Source organism: Gossypium hirsutum, chromosome D06 (assembly GCF_007990345.1).
Source record: "Gossypium hirsutum isolate 1008001.06 chromosome D06, Gossypium_hirsutum_v2.1, whole genome shotgun sequence".
In the NCBI taxonomy this organism is placed as follows: Eukaryota; Viridiplantae; Streptophyta; class Magnoliopsida; order Malvales; family Malvaceae; genus Gossypium; species Gossypium hirsutum.
In genome coordinates, this window is record NC_053442.1 from 5,238,916 (window position 1) to 5,254,905 (window position 15,990).

Consider the following 15,990-nt stretch of genomic DNA (forward strand, 5'->3'; position numbering starts at 1 on the left):
GAGATATCGTAAATCTATACCTATAACATGCTCCATTCAACGTGTGTACTCTTTAGTCATACCCTTTTATTTTATTTTTATATTAAGTAAGAGTGGTCTAATTTTTATATTTTATTCTATATATAAAAGAAATAAAAGAAAGGTCGATAGGCATACTATTGGTGTTATTATTATTATTATAGAAAAATAATTAAATTTCATTTTTGATCTCTCTATTTTGGTTAAATTTGATATTAATATAATGTCAAATTTAATTTTTACTGTTTATATCTTTTTGTTAATTTAATCTTAATTATTTTTTAATAAAATTTAAAAAAATATATATTTATTTTAGTTTATTTATTTAGTTTAAAATATTATATATTTTTTATAGCTAACATTATTATTACTTGAGGGGATATCATCATCATCTAAGAAAGAAACCTAGAGTTGAAACCCTAAGTTGTTTAAAGTTCCATCTTCATTCTTACTAAATTGCTCAACCCTAATTTTTTTTCTTGTTTTCTTGCAGAAGTAAATTAGATTTAAAAGCTTTCAAGTTTGTAGTGAGAAATTAAATTAGGAGAGATATAAACTTTTACTTTGTATGGAATCAAACAATGGCAGGAAGCCAATTAAGAGTTAAGGTATGAAATAAAAAATAAATAATTTGATATATAAAACTTTTAATAAGGGTGAATATTGGAGTTTCCAATAGATATTTCATCTTTATATGATAACTAAGAAAATAATTAGCATTTTGATGGTTGAATTACAAAAAGATAATGATTTAATCACAACATCAAAAAAATTACAATGGGAAGGGTAAATTACAAGAATAATCATTTAACTATAAAATTTGTTTTATGTTGGTCATCCAATTTTTTTTTTTTTGAAATAGGGATGAAAAGTTGACGTAAACTTTTTTTATTGGTCTAATAATAAATTGAACACTCAATGTTTGTATGTTTTATCAATTTGATCCTAAATCTAAAAATTTTCATAATGTGATAATGTGATATTTTAAATGAAAATAGCAAAAGAAACACTTGCTTTAATATCAATAATGTGATATTTAAAAAAAAAACATGATAAGTGTCAAAAATAACATATTTTAACCTCATTCTTAATGCTTTTTTGGGTGATTATCCAATGCTTTTTTGGGAATGGCACATGTGCTGGGCTGGGAGAAAATAACATCTTGGGTCCCTGAACATTTTCATTTTGTTTTAATTTAATCCTTTATTCATTTTTTTTGTTTTTTTTTTGTTTTCTTGCTATTCTGACTTCAAAGTTTTTTTGGGGTTTCAATTTAGTCTTTATTTTTAGATTCAGTCCCTTTATTTTCTATTATTTAAAGTCCAGCAAGCTTAAATTTTATTTTATTTTATTTATTTTCCTCTTTAAATTGCGGATTTTATAATTTTACCCTCAAATTTCCCAATTATTTTCTTTTAGTCTTTTATTTACGCCTTTGTTTTTTAATTTTCCCTTTAAATTTTGTTTAAATTTTAATTTAGTCCTCTATTTATTTCATTCAGCATGTTTATTTCTTTTTAATTCCTTGCACTTTTCATCTTTGTTATTTATATTTTTGCCCTTTAAATTGTATAATTTATTATTTAGTCCTTAATTATTATCATTAATTATTATTCGTACCAATTAACATTTTTAACATTATTATGAGTCATGATATATTGCATTATTTACGTCCTTATGACATCATATAAAACATTTAAACATGTTCGTGTATCTTATGTAATGTTTTATGTTCGAATAAGTCCATAACATGTCATATTAGAAGTTTCATTTTCACACATTGTATATTTAGCAATTTAAACCAATGCGATATTCTTTATTTTGAGGATTCAAGAAATTGTGCCCCTAACTTACAGAGTACGATTTTCTCCTTGAACCAAAATAATTGAATGTCCCTTATTATTATTTTTTAAATAAAATAAAATGAATAAGAATTAAAAATATAATATTTGGGCAATAATTAAACGGTGAGCGTTCTTATTTTCGAGAATTCGAGATTTTGTGTCCCAACTTACGAGACATGATTTTTTCGTCTTGGTCAACCCAAAATGAGAATGCCTCCTCATTAAAAATTCAATTTAGATCGGTTTTTTTTATACCATCAAATAACACCATGCAAGGAGGGATCGTATTTTAAATTCTCTTCGAATTTTTAATTTTCAACATCAAGACATTAAGTAATTAATTAGGTACCAATTTTGGGCGTTATGAGGGTGCTAACCCTTCCTCATACGTAACCGACTCCCGAACCTATTTCATGGATTTTGTAGACCAAAAAGTATCGTTTTAATGAATCTAACAATTTATTAAAATGACCAAGTTTTGAGGTGATCCAATCACACCTAAATAAAAAGGATTGGTGCAGACTCTATTTTTGTTTTAAAATAAAATTTGATTTTAAAAAGGGTCTCGACATGAGTTAATGCGATTATTGGGGTTTTAATTAGAAATTTTTTTAATTAATCAACTTAGAGTCAGTTGCTCTTATGCTTAAAAGAGATATTTGCATAATTTAGGGATTTCTTCAGATCAAGTTACTAAGTAAAGAAATTGTGTAATTTAGATTGATAGTCACAAATAAAATCTAGGTAAATTATTTCCTGGGTTTTGCTTATTGATTGTTACTCAATTATTTTCGAGATTTGTTCTTTGTCATGTTCGTTAGTTAATTAAATTAGTTAGTTTTAGTTTTTAAATCAATCACTCGAATTATTCGGTTAAATAATAGAAAGACAGTAATTACTAGTACTTTTAGTCTTCATGGGAGCGATATCTTTGCTCACCATAGCTATTCTATTAATTGATAGGTGCACTTACTTTAGTCAAATTTTTAGTTAGGTTCGTGGATATCAAAATATTTAAATGGCGGTAGATGGGTGAGGTTTGGTGCATGTTGAGTATTAGGTAGATGGTTGGCAGGAGGTGTGGGGAAAATGGTGATGGTGATGGTGTCGGGCAAAGGAGTGAGATGGTGAGTTCATGAGGCTAGTATTGTTTCAATCGAATTTGGCTACTAGTTTTGGGTCAAAGGAAGGGTGGTAAGATGAGGAAGCCTTGGTGTTTGTTGGGTGTTGAGAGAAGAGGAAATGATGATGGTGATGCATCGTGTATGGTGGTTGACGAGAGGGTCGAGAGTGTGTATTGTCGAGAGTGAGAGAGGGTCAAGAGTGTGGATTGTCAAGAGTGAGATATGGTGTAGTTATTTCTTGATAAAATTTGTTAGATTTTCTAGATTCAGGATCAAATTGATAGAATGTATAAATATTGGAAAGCTAAATTTTGTTATTAGGCCAATAAAAAAAAGCCCACATCAACTTTTTGTTCCTCCCTTAACTAACAGCAATTAAAAAGAAAGTGACTAAAATATTTAATTTCAAAAAGTTATGTGAGTAAATCAGAAAATAAAACGAAGTGCATAGTCACTTTACCCATTGCACACCATCACTTTCGCGAAAGCCAACAACCCCTAAACTTTCCCAAACCAACACCCATTGCTATTCTTGCTAAACCCAAACCCAGAAAATTAACGAAACCAACAAAACCCGTCAGAAATCGGCCAAAAAAAAAAACCAGAGAAGCCAAGGAAGCTAGGGTTTCAGTTTAAAGAAAAAGTCTTTTAAGGGAGAAGAGAATACTTTTGGTCGTGAGGAAAAAGAGAAATAAAACATGAAATTGTTTTTAAAAAAAAACCATGCCATAAGCCGTTGAATATTCAACTCCAGAATGACTAAAACAATCAATTTCCTAGTGATTAAATTGAATATTTTCATAGTTGAATGTTCAAAATAAATAAAGTTAAAGTTGAATGACTAAAAAGGTAGGCTGCCCAATTTTTATTAATTTTTTTATTATTCCATGTAGATAAAATAATGTCATGTGTCACATTGTTATTGGTTAAAAGTATTAATTATTTTTCTAAATTTGTTATCAGATTGAGGTATATCATATAGGCCTTAAAAGAATATAGAAGTTGAACAAAAGCATAGTGGCTCCAAGTTGCATGCTAAAGACAAATAAATGGTTTTCTTTAACCTAAAACTAAAGTTAATTTTAATTTTGGTGTCAAATTAATAACCATAAATTAAGATAAGGTTGTCCATATCCAATGGTATCGACAGCCCAATTAGTTTGTTGATAAGCATGCATTAATAACACTAAGCGCTGGTGAACAAACTAGAAATTAGTATTATAAAGTAGTTTATATTAGAAATTAGATTAAAGAGTGAATTAATTTTTTATTAAAAAATTATTTATTTGTATTGTTAAAAGTTAGTGTGCTTGACGGAATAATTAAATAGTAACACGTGGTGTGTCATGTGTATGTCATGTTGATGTTCATGGACTAACTTTTAACAATAAAAACGGATAGAATTTTTAATAGAATGATTGATTTACCCTTTGATCTAATGTACAATGATTAATCTGTCTATTATTTTTTAATAAAAAGAGAAAAATACAATTTGCTTTCATAATATTTTTGTCTATTTTGAAAGGAAAAATAAAATAAAATATTTGTGCATATCAATAACCATGAGGTGATGAAAAGGTGCCTCAAATAGTAGCAAACGAGTAGGCCAATAGCAGATAAAATAAGGGGTCATTTTCAGGACATTTTTGAGCTAATGGCAGTGGCAAATCCGTGGGTCAAATGAAAAAATTGGAACGCGGTTTTACCACGACTCTTTGACAAAGACCTAACAACACTACCTCTTCTTTCCTTTCCATCTTCATAGATTGTTTGCTGCTTTAGAACTTCTATTTTGTCATCTTTTCTTTGGGATTTCATTGTATGGTCTATATTACTATATAATTATTAATATCATTAACTTATGACATTTTAATTATTAAATTGTTAACGTATATCGTAAGTTATCTTCATTTTTGAAATAAATTTCAAATCAATATTCTCAATCTTTTTTTCTTTTTCGAAATATTCAACCACTTTCATAAAATCTCTAATCTCTCCCCCCAATTTGTTTCGTTTCCTTGCTTTGAGTTCCATCACTTTTTATTCGAAAATAAAACCAATTCCTCCACATCTTCAAAATATTGGTGCATTTCTAGATTTCCAATGAACCAAACAAAATGAAATACTAAAAATTCATGAAAGGATTCAAATTCTTAGAATATTGGGATGAAAAATAGTAAAAGCAAAAAAAGTTGAGAAGAAAATATAAAAAGGAAAATTTTATGGATTTATTTTTTAAAATAAATGTTTCAAATTTTTGGAAAATTTCCCAGCATATTATATATATATATTATTTTAAATTTCTAGAAAATTATCTAAAAATTGCAGGATAAGCTTTGGATAATTAAATTATAGCCAACGTTTCCTTACACACGATTGCTAACAACTTTACATGAGCAAAATTTTGAATTCATTTTTGGTAGTAAAAAAATTGAAGCTCCACCAAAACAACCTAAACAAACACTAAATTTGTACTCTAGCCCGGAAAGTTATATAATAGAACCCAATCATCCTACGCAATTTTTAACCCATCCCTTAAATATTCACAATCATTCGTCTCTATAGATATTGGCTTCACCTTAGATTTTACAATATGGAATACAAATACTGGTTATGTCGCCTGCGGTTGAACTCTAACAAGCTGCCATAAGTGCGATCAGCAACACCAACGAAGAGCGATTCTGTATCTGGGCTAAAGGATATTCCAGCAACCTCACCAAAAAAGTCAATTTCCTGGCACTTCACATACCCGGACTTGGTGTCGAAGACATGAACGAAGTCAGCTGGCTCAGCCATGGCAAGAAATCGACCATCTGATGTGAACTTGAGAGCTCTAATTGCTCCCATTCTTCCCTTCAATACAGCTAGGGACTGGGCTGGTTTTCTTACATCCCACAATCTGCAAGTTGTGTCCTGATTCCCAGTAGCAAGAATGTTCCCATCAGGGTGCCAAGCTGAAGCAAAAGAATAGTCCAAATGTCCTTCTAGGGTGCCAGTGACCTGCAGCATTGTACACAATAAATTAGACATCAACAAGATTTAAACCTCAAAATGCACCATTTATTTGGATGTCCAGCAAGAGTGACATACTTTGCCAGACTGAGCATCGGCAATTAGGCAGTCGGTACTGTCTCCAAGGACTGCAAGCAACTTCCCGTCTGGACTAACAGAGGTATTCTGTTAAGAGAAGACAACCATAAAAGTAAGAAAAATACCCGAAAAAATGAAATTCTACAGCAAGGATTTGAAGACTAGCACTTACATTTACAGACCAGTCGAATGAGAACCGGTTGAGGGTTGAAAAAGTTTCAGCATCAAAAACTCTGATTTGAGCATCGTTATTTGCAGCCATAACTCTTGTTGTACCACTGCAGAAATAAAGAAGATTCAGTTTTCTTTTAAAATGTAGTCAAAGTAATATATTGCTCAAGATAACCAAAATATTTCTCTTTGTTAGACTGCTCAAAGAGGATCAAAATATTTCTCACCCAGGATTGAGATACACATCCACCGCATTAGTGATTGCATTATTATCAGTGGTTACTTTTGTCGAGAATGCCACCCCCGGTTGATTTATATACTGCCCAAGCAGAAAAATACTCTCAACAGCATGAGCCAAATTGCAAACATAATACTTTATCCCATAAACATTTGTCAAACAAGCAAACAGATACCTTGCAAATAAGCTCCCCCTGAAAACCACCAGCCACCATTAAATTTTCTTTAACTGCCATGGTGCTAATCTGCACCCTAGAGAGTTGCTGAGATTGTCGTTTCTACAAACATATCAAAATACAAAGTTTATCTCAACTGCTCTTCAAACAAAGCAGCAGAAGTCAAATTAAATTAATCATGGCCATATTCACTAACCAGGTTGGGAACAATTGGCTTAGCCACATTCAGCACTTCTTTGCCCTTGCGTAGCAGTGATGACCAATGCATTACCGAGTAGTTTTGCATGAGGTACACATCGTGCTTTGATGTAGCCCACAACAGATTCCTCAGCTGCATGATAAAATAAATAAATTAAACACAATACCATATATCAGCATTCTTTCAAGCATGAAAGCAGATAAAAATATCCATCACCTAGATAACTTAATTGAAACTAAAATCTTAAATTAGTGTGCATGTGTACAAGACCATACTCTTCCACATAATCCTTTCACCGACAGATGGTAATGTTACTATTAACTAAAGACTCGTTAACTAGCTTCACCACTCAATGGGGTGACCAAAACAATTTATAGCCACAATTCAGCCTTCCAGCATCCTTGCAACAAGAAGTACGGCCCAATGCCATGATCAAGAGTATGGATAAAAAAGAAATTGGTAGTTGATAGGAAAGACAAACAAGCATTAATCTTCTTGTGCACATTAATTTCAAAATGAATTACTAGTAACATATTTGTAAGACCATGTAACCACATTTTACCACCAATAAATGTTGTGAATCCCATACAAAGAGGAAGAAAAGAAAGGGAAAAAGAACAGTCATAAAAAGAAAAATTGGCCGTTGATTGACCATGTATGCCCCCTTTCAGTATGGGAAGCCCCAATTCACTTTCCTCAAATTTCCCATTACATAAATAACAAAATGGAAAACAAAAATTCACAGAGCACAGGTAATGCATTAAAATTTGCAACACCAAACAGAACCATGAAAGAGGGAGACCCATAAATGCAACAAGTAAGTTAGAAGGAACATTTTTAATTCCATGTCAAAAGAAGGGGGAAAAAAGATAAAAGGTATAGATCAGAACACTTAATCTCATCCTAGATTAACCTTATTTCCCATACAAAATTCAAGCCCCAATTTACTGCCCTCAAACACCCGTTAAAAAATGGGTAAAAAATTTCGCAGATAGTAGGTAATGCATGAAATTTTTGAAAAAAAAAAGAAAAAGAAAAAAAGATGACAGATAGAAAACCATATGAGAACTATAAAATGACAGAATGTAAAGCACAAAAGACTATCACACAGCTCACAGTGATGTGATTAAGTAATCAGGATGAGGATCACTTGAAACAAGCCTAAAGCACCGTTAGCTAATGAAAATATGGCGATATGGCAATACCGTGAAAATCTCACGGATCACTTAGAATGATGAGAAGAGAAGATAGAAGCATTAAGCACTCCATTTATAAGCTTAGAAGTATGACTCGATGCAATGACACACGAATATGATACAACATGGATCCCTTGGTAACATTGAAAACCAAACGGTAGAAATGAAAATGCTGTGCTACATAAAATGGAAACGGGAACACATTCATGCTGAGTGGCTAATGCATGGAATACTTGCAAAAAGATGATAAAGGAATTGGAGATATCTATATACTAATTGCCACGAACCATAATGCCTAGGGATTACCACAGAGATGCTGACCTAGCAAGGGCCACTCTTTGTAAACACAACATAACCTAGCATCTACTCAAGAACCTAAAAGAGGTTATATAAATGCACCTACAGCTCCAGATCTCTATTACACAGTAAAGAAGATAAGAAAATACAAAAACAACAGCAAGAACACAGCAGTATCAATGCATAAGATATACATCAATCCAATGATATCTATAACTTGATTACAAACGAAATGTGCAAAAAACAGATCCAAAAAAGAAAAGAGGGAAACTTTGACCTGCATATGGAACAAACATCTAAGAATAACATGGGCAGCAAATCTAGTAATGGAAATTACCCATGCAGATGATATCTCAGAACAGAATATGAAGTAAATAAAAATATGCGATACTCATGCAGATGATATTTAACAGCAGTAAATCAGGTAAACGAAATTGAATTATGCATGCAGATGATCCCCAAAAGCAATAATCAAATGACATAATGCATCTAATGATTCAAAAACAATGCAGCATGATGAAAGGCAAATTAAGTATTAAAGTGTGGGACATATAGCTCTAGTCAAATTACTTGCATCGCTACAAGGGCCCTCTAAAATGCTTCCTGTCATACCATAAAAATAATGCATCTTTACCGCGCCAGCTGCTCAAAAATGACTCCCAACCTGCTTTAAAGGCAGAAATAAGATAGAAATAGCATTCCTAGATGCCACAGGTTAAATCAATATAAATTAACAGGCAAAAGTAGAACAAATTTGATATTCCTAACAAACCCATAAATTATACAAACCATAAAACTGAACCATACATCTAAAGACAAAGATAAGATCGTAATCCCATCAAATGCAAATATAATCTATATCAAAGGATAACAAAAGGGATTAATCAACACCTAGACTCTTACGAGTAAGATGTAGCTGTCGTCCTAGCACCTTGTTCAGGTGAGTGTAGGGTGTAGGCGTGTAGCCAGAAGTAAAACCTATGGCAACTCTAGGCGAATGGCTAATCTAGTGTCACAAATACTACATCCTAGTTCAAAACTCACCAACATCATGAGCCTCAGTGCCTTACAGTTGATGGATACTGAAGCCATGGCATATGCAAGAATCTGGTGGAATGGGATATTACAGATTGTATGGTGAACTCTTCAAAGTACATGATTGTATGGTGAACTCTTCATAGTACATGAAACTATGCATGTATCTACAAACTACAAACCTAAAGTTCTACTACTATAAATTGCTAATAAATGTCAAAAATCCCAACTCATACCACAGACATGAAGCATCGATATCCATAATCACGATGGTACCTCTGCAAATATTGCGCTTTTAAATTTTTACAATTGGTATAACTGTTAGCATGGGCAAGTTATAAACTAAAGCATCCTTCGCAAATCTGCACAAAAAGGATTCATGTGAATACAAACCCCATCTTGATGCCTCCAGTGGGGTACATAAAAAATCTGAAATTAATAGAAGAACAAGAAAAAGTAGACAACAAAATTTTCAAGTCAAATTGGAATGAAAATATGGCGTCGCTAAACCTAATAGATATCTACAACGTATCACTCTAAAATTAGTTGGCTGCTGCCAAGTTAACTACAAACAAAGGGATAAATAGAAGCCTAAGGTCTCACAGAGTAGCTGCAAACTCTGTGTCTCCAATTAAAGGTTCAGGCACAGAGCTATTATAAATTAAATAGCAAGGATAAAATGTAATAAAACGACAACAGGAACTGCAAAACTGTGAGACTGCAATATGCAAATAATTGAAGTTCAAACCATTAGCAAAGGATGACAAGTTGAAGGCGGCAAACAGCTCTAGATAACAAAACTAACATATAATTTGAAAGGAGGGGGAGGGGGGGAGGGACTCTGAATATATCACGTCTCTGATCAACTGCAAGTACATCTAAACCACTACGAAAAAAGAAAGAACGGAGAAAAGCTGTATGCAGAAACATTGACCAAGTGGACTCATTCTATGTTAAAAAAAAAAAAAACGAATCCTCTTGACCAGACTTCTCCTAAAGTGGAAACGTCAACCCAAAGAATGCAGTGCGATGCCTTAACAAGGGAAGGAAATTGCAACAAACAGAAGATCAATAGTAAAAATAACAGAAGGTAATGAGCAGATTCTCTACCTGAAAGTGCACAATTGTAGACTTGACAAGCCTCGTGTTAAACTGAAAGTCATAGAAGGCATTTCCCTTCTCTACTTGCAAGCACTCCTGTCAAGACCAATAAATTGAACCGTTTATTTATTGATTAAATAGAACCGTTTTTTTATAATTTTTCACGTCAGAAGTAGAATTAGCGTTTTAGATTTAGCAAGAAACTCAGAAACTGACCTTTTCCATCCCTTCACGAGAACCAGAAAGGCTCTCGTAGTTCTTATACTGTCTCAACCTCGTCTCACGATACTTGTCTCTAGTGAAATTAAGCCTCTCCCAAGGAATTCCTTGTATATCTTTTCCATTTCTTGCTTCCACAGCTGATGTATCAGTTTTCGGCTTCTTCTGTTTCCGAGTAACGGCCATACATATATCCAAAAAAGGTTAACAACATATTCTAGAATCTAAATCATCAGAATCAAAGCATAATCGTGAAAGACTTCTAAAAAAAGAACGTACTGATTCGAAATCGTCCTCAAAGTCGGAGTCAAACGAGTCAAAATCAGCAGTATCTCGCCGAGGATCAGGTTCAGCGAAGAGATCGTCGTGCTCAAAATCATCGAAGTCGTAATAGTCATCGACAATATATTCAAGATCGTCGTTTTGAAAGTGTTCCATCGTTCTACAGTCAGGAAGCAATACAAGAAAGTTTTACTGAAAAAAAACAGAGCGTTTAATGCATATATTACTGAATATCAATCAAAACAACACTGAAAAGAAAAAGGTTGTCGAATAAGGAATTAGACAAGATAAATTACAAAAAAAAGAAAAGAAAAAGAAACTCATTCTTATGTAAGGAACAATTTAGAAAGGAAAAAAACGCAGAAATCTATATAAACAAACACTCTTAAAGAAGGAAAAAGACTTTAAAAAAAGAGTCATAGAACAAGTCACTTATAAACAGTTTGCAAAAGTCATTCAAAAACATAAAGGAAATTGAAAAAGAATGAATGTGAATACAGAACATACCTCAAAATAATGGTAGACGATAGATCAAGAAGATTCAAAGATCCTTGAAAGCAAACGAACAGGAAGAACACAGGAACACGAATTAAAAAGCACCAAACGAACGGGAATTGTAGCGGTTTTCCCGAGAAACAAACAGATGGAAATATAAACAAGAAAAGCGAAGAAGTTTTAACCACCGTAAGTACAGTTTAGAACTCGAATGGAGAATCTAAAACAAACAATGGAGCAAAAAAAGAACAAGTATTCAAGTGCAATGATGAAGAGGGTTTAGCGCAAAGGGCAATGGAGACCGTCCCCGTAGCGATACTTATAGCATTGAGCGGTGAAGACGGAGAGGGCGGGTTTGGGTAGGCAACGAGGTAGTGAGACAGTGGACCCCAAGACTGATGGCCCCCAACGGGTAAAAAATGAAACTAAGACATGAAATGCCGTGTGCTTTGTAAGGGTCCCACTCTCAACTGCCTGAATTTTAGTGGCCAACTTTGCCGCGGTTACGGTAGTTGTGGATACTTCCGTGGGAGTCATTAAATTATTAATTAACATAAATTTATGCTCTAATTTACAATTTTTATTTTTAATTAAATTTAAATATTAATCTTTAAAATAAAAGAGCTAAATCATTTTTAACAAAAATTTTAATCTTATATATCACATAATTAAATACGTTATATAAAAAGTGATATGAATCCCAAATTATTAGTGTAACTTTTTCTTAGATTTTTTCTTCTTTCTTTACCGCTTAAGTAAGTTTGGATATACTTAGTAAAATATTTGCCATCTAAGAGAGGGAAAGTATTTTACCTATTGTATACACCAATAAGGTAATAACATTATAGTTGTAGGGCCCATCTGCCTATGTGCAGTCCACTAGTTACGATATTGTATGCCCACGTGTTTGGCTCACATCTCAACTTTAAAAAATCTTGGCGCTCTCTACACTCTCCACGCTGCTAATTTAGTTGACGACACGAGTCCCTCGTTTTCCCCGTCATTTAACGCCGTTAAAGTAAAGGGCTTAACCATGGTTAGTTTTTATGATGGTGGATTGGTTGGTGAGTGGGGTATTTCGTCCACCGCTTTCTTTCCTTTCTCTTTTGGATTTTGTCCCTTTAGGTCAGTTCGGTCAGTTAAATAAATCAAGGACCCACAATGGGGAGTGGTGCTCTTGAGGTTTTTTTTTTCTTTTTTAATTTGTATCCAAAGTTTTTATATTATAAGTCAAAATTTAAATTATTATTTAATTTTGAATGTTTTAATTGTGTTTTTAAAATATTATTTATTTATTTTCATTAGTCTAACGTTAATTTGAAGATTAAACGTCAAATGAAACCACTTGTATGACTAAAAGAAATTGTATATTTAACATATAAACATATTTAAAAAAAATTAGAAAGTGTTATTTAAATTGTGTTTTTAATATATTATGATATATTATTTTATTGTTATATATATTATATACTTTAAATCACATAAAAATCAAATATAATAGATTATATTATGCAATAAATTAAAAATAAATTAAGGTGTTTCTGAAATTCTTTTTGTCCAAGTTAGGTTCTAAACTTGGCAATTGTCCCCACATTAGGGTTTAAGCTCTTTTTTGTTCAAGTTAGTCCTTAATATTCTCTTGAAAGTCCTAAAGTCAGACTCCCAATGTGAGAAAAGTTGTCAAGTTTAGGCCATTAATATGAGAACAATTACTAAGGTTAGGGATAATTAGAATAAAAGAAAAGTTCCAACTCCAATGTAGGAACAATTACTTACTTTAGGTTTAAATATAGAAACAATTGCTAAGTTCAAGACTTAATTTAAAAAAAAAATTCAAGCTCAATATGAAAATAGTTTTCAAATTTAGACCCAAATAGTAATTTAATCAATTTTAATAAAATGTTTAAAACATAGAGTTAAGTTAGAATGGCATATGGTTTTGACAGTTGGTTGTTTACTTTCAGGTCAAGTTCATGGTTTTCACCACTCCTGGTTTTGATATTTTAACATTAAAATGATTGATGTCACTCTACAGGCACACATGTCCAGGGTGCTGTCCGCCATCTGATAGTGATCGTGTCACACAAACAAAGTATGGATAAATTGTGTCATTGGCTAGAATTAAAAAACAAGTAATACCTAAAGCCATCTTGAATACTAGTTCTAAAGTTTGAATTGAGACGATACAACCATAGGTGTCGGGCATTGGAAGGCATTAAATAAAGTGTATTTCAAATATCCAACTTACAGGCTTCTGTTGTGTTTCGCCGACCATAACCAAATGGACCTGTGTTAGAGGGGCTATGGTCAACACTCAACATCGATCATCGCTTTTAAAAGTGAAATGTGGGAAGTACTACATTTGTTTTGGGAGACTACTTTTACCTTTGCGTGGTTTATCGGAGAGTGTGTGATGTGCCAAGTGCCCAACTCCTCCCTCTATCCATACCTAGAATTATTTTCCACCGTCTTTATCCTTTTCTTTTCCCTCTTTTTCAAATGAATTTAATTTTTCAAACTTTATAATTGAATTCATTTTCTTTTAACAAGTCAATTAAGATTTATTTTGAGTAGTGATTAGATTTTTATCTAGCACTTAAATAATATAGATTCAAATTTTGTCATTTTTTATTAGAAATCAATAATAGTATTTATTACATATAGTAACCTAGGTTACCTTTGCCTACCTCTTAGCTCTGCCTCCTATCTAGTTTCTATGGTCCAACAACGCCATTGACATTGGTTCATCAGGATCTGAGAAATACACACAACAACCACCTTTGAAGTTGGACCATACCCTATAGTCCAAGTGATGTCAAATTTCAACCTAATAAAAACTTTAAAGGGATCATCTAACCAACCAAAGGCAGCCACGTGTCACCAGACCCACCTTATAACCCCCTCTCACCTCAAAGAGAGGCATGTCCAATCATCTATTATACTATACTTTTTCCCATCTTACCAATCTTCTTTTTTCACTCATTTGTCTGACCTTTCTCCACCTTTACTATCCTTTCCACTAGTACAACAGGACTCCTCCAAAGTAGGGTGAACTATCCTTGATCCCAACTACATCCTCCTCCACGCTACATCATTGTATGAACAATTGGTGCGATGATTGTAGATAGACATGGCTCGTTCCACCACTAGTGTCCATGCAAACCGAAAAGAAAAAAATATCATTATCAATAACAAACTCAAACCTATTAACTTAAATCATGCTATTTAGGTTAAATTCTTGTTGAAAAATAATTAAATATTATAAAATAATTAAATTATGTTAAAAATATGAACATGATGAATTTTAATTAATTTTATAGTTAATTTTGATTAATTTTGACTATTTTCTACATATTCACACAAAGGGCGAAGATTGGCTTGGCAGACAATGCTTGAAGAATAAAACTGAGAAGCAATTTGAAGCATCGAGGCAAATTTATTTCCAGCCTAAGATGGTCCAAAAATGTGTTTTAATTCATAATATAATTAATTTTGATTTATTTACAATTTAATTTGGGCTAAATAAATTATTATTAATTAATTATGGAAAAAAAAGGGTCCAGTTGAACCGCATTGATTGAATCGAATCTAGTGAACCGAACTAGCCACCAATTGGGCTGCCCAGAACCGTCTATATTCTGACCCAAATCAGCATTTTAGCTGACTAAATAAGCTTACAAAGAAGTCCTTGAAGAAATTTCAACCTTGCATTCAAACCCCTCCAAAAAATGTGGCTTTATGGATTTGCCTCAGGCTATTTTTAGCAAAGTTGAATCTCTCAACTTTGCCATGTGTGTGGCCAGCCAAGGGGGTCTATTTGGTTGATGGAATTTGCTATTTTTAGCAGCCACAATCGGCTATAAAAGCCACCCCTTGCTAATCATTCAACTCATCCCTCACACTCTTATTCTTTCTTCTCCTCTCTCACTTTCTCTCAACTTTTCCTTCTCATTTTCCCTTTTGTTCAAGTGCCGATTTATTCTCTTGGGAAAGAGGTCCTCATCAGCCATTGTTAAGCAGCAATTTAAGTGTTCATAAGCCACATTGATAGTCGAGGACAACGGAGAACGAAGAACAGAGAAATCAGTCAAGCCACGGAGAAACACCGAATTTGCTTCTTGTTCCCTATCTCTTTAAATTTCATTGTTGTTTTGACAAACATGTTTATGAATATTTATGCTATTGAAATGGTTATTTTAATCAATCTAGCTTGAACTTAATCCGTGTTGGGTTGATTATATTTTGCTTACTTGAATTATTGAAATTGTGTTTGTGCTATTATAGGCCTCGGTAAGATGCTTCATTAAGTAAAATCATGCCTAAGTTATTCTTGCAATATTAATTGTTAGATAACTAATGAATTAATTATTAAGTCGTATTGAAATTGTAATTAGTCGACACAATACTTAATCAGTGCATGTTTATTCTTCTAAGGTAGCTGAAGTTAATTTAGCATTGTATCTGGCGATACATATGCCTTGCATAACTTGTAAGATTATTGTGATT

At 32.7% G+C, this 15,990-nt stretch overlaps 1 protein-coding gene across 8 annotated transcripts; it reads right to left on the reverse strand.

Annotated features, from left to right (window-relative positions):
- Nucleotides 1-5,308: 5,308 nt before the first annotated feature.
- Nucleotides 5,309-11,867, reverse strand: LOC107949204 (uncharacterized WD repeat-containing protein C2A9.03). Of its 8 annotated transcripts, none has more exons than XM_016883938.2 (10): nt 11,497-11,867; nt 10,987-11,181; nt 10,705-10,872; nt 10,498-10,584; nt 6,857-6,991; nt 6,661-6,762; nt 6,475-6,566; nt 6,249-6,354; nt 6,077-6,163; nt 5,309-5,986 (listed from the first exon to the last, which is right to left on the reverse strand). In XM_016883938.2, exons 2-10 carry the CDS (start codon nt 11,143-11,145, stop codon nt 5,573-5,575), a joined length of 1,350 nt encoding a protein of 449 aa, XP_016739427.2. In that variant the 5' UTR covers nt 11,146-11,181; nt 11,497-11,867; the 3' UTR covers nt 5,309-5,572. The 8 variants fall into 8 exon arrangements, with proteins under 8 accessions (XP_016739427.2, XP_016739428.2, XP_040951070.1 ...); XM_016883939.2 differs by having other exon boundaries at nt 10,987-11,149; nt 11,497-11,808; XM_041095136.1 differs by lacking the exons at nt 10,987-11,181; nt 11,497-11,867 and adding an exon at nt 8,965-9,016 and having other exon boundaries at nt 10,705-10,841.
- Between the last annotated feature and the right edge of the window lie 4,123 nt (nt 11,868-15,990).

What these genes read in the sequence shown, in the direction of transcription:
- LOC107949204 (XM_016883938.2), bottom strand. Translation starts at nt 11,145, where the DNA reads ATGGAACACTTTCAAAACGACGATCTTGAATATATTGTCGATGACTAT. An exon ending in GATGTGTATCTCAATCCTGG is followed by an intron (nt 6,355 to 6,474) that starts GTGAGAAATATT and finishes TTATTTCTGCAG; the next exon opens with TGGTACAACAAGAGTTATGG. An exon ending in CCGATGCTCAGTCTGGCAAA is followed by an intron (nt 5,987 to 6,076) that starts GTATGTCACTCT and finishes ACAATGCTGCAG; the next exon opens with GTCACTGGCACCCTAGAAGG.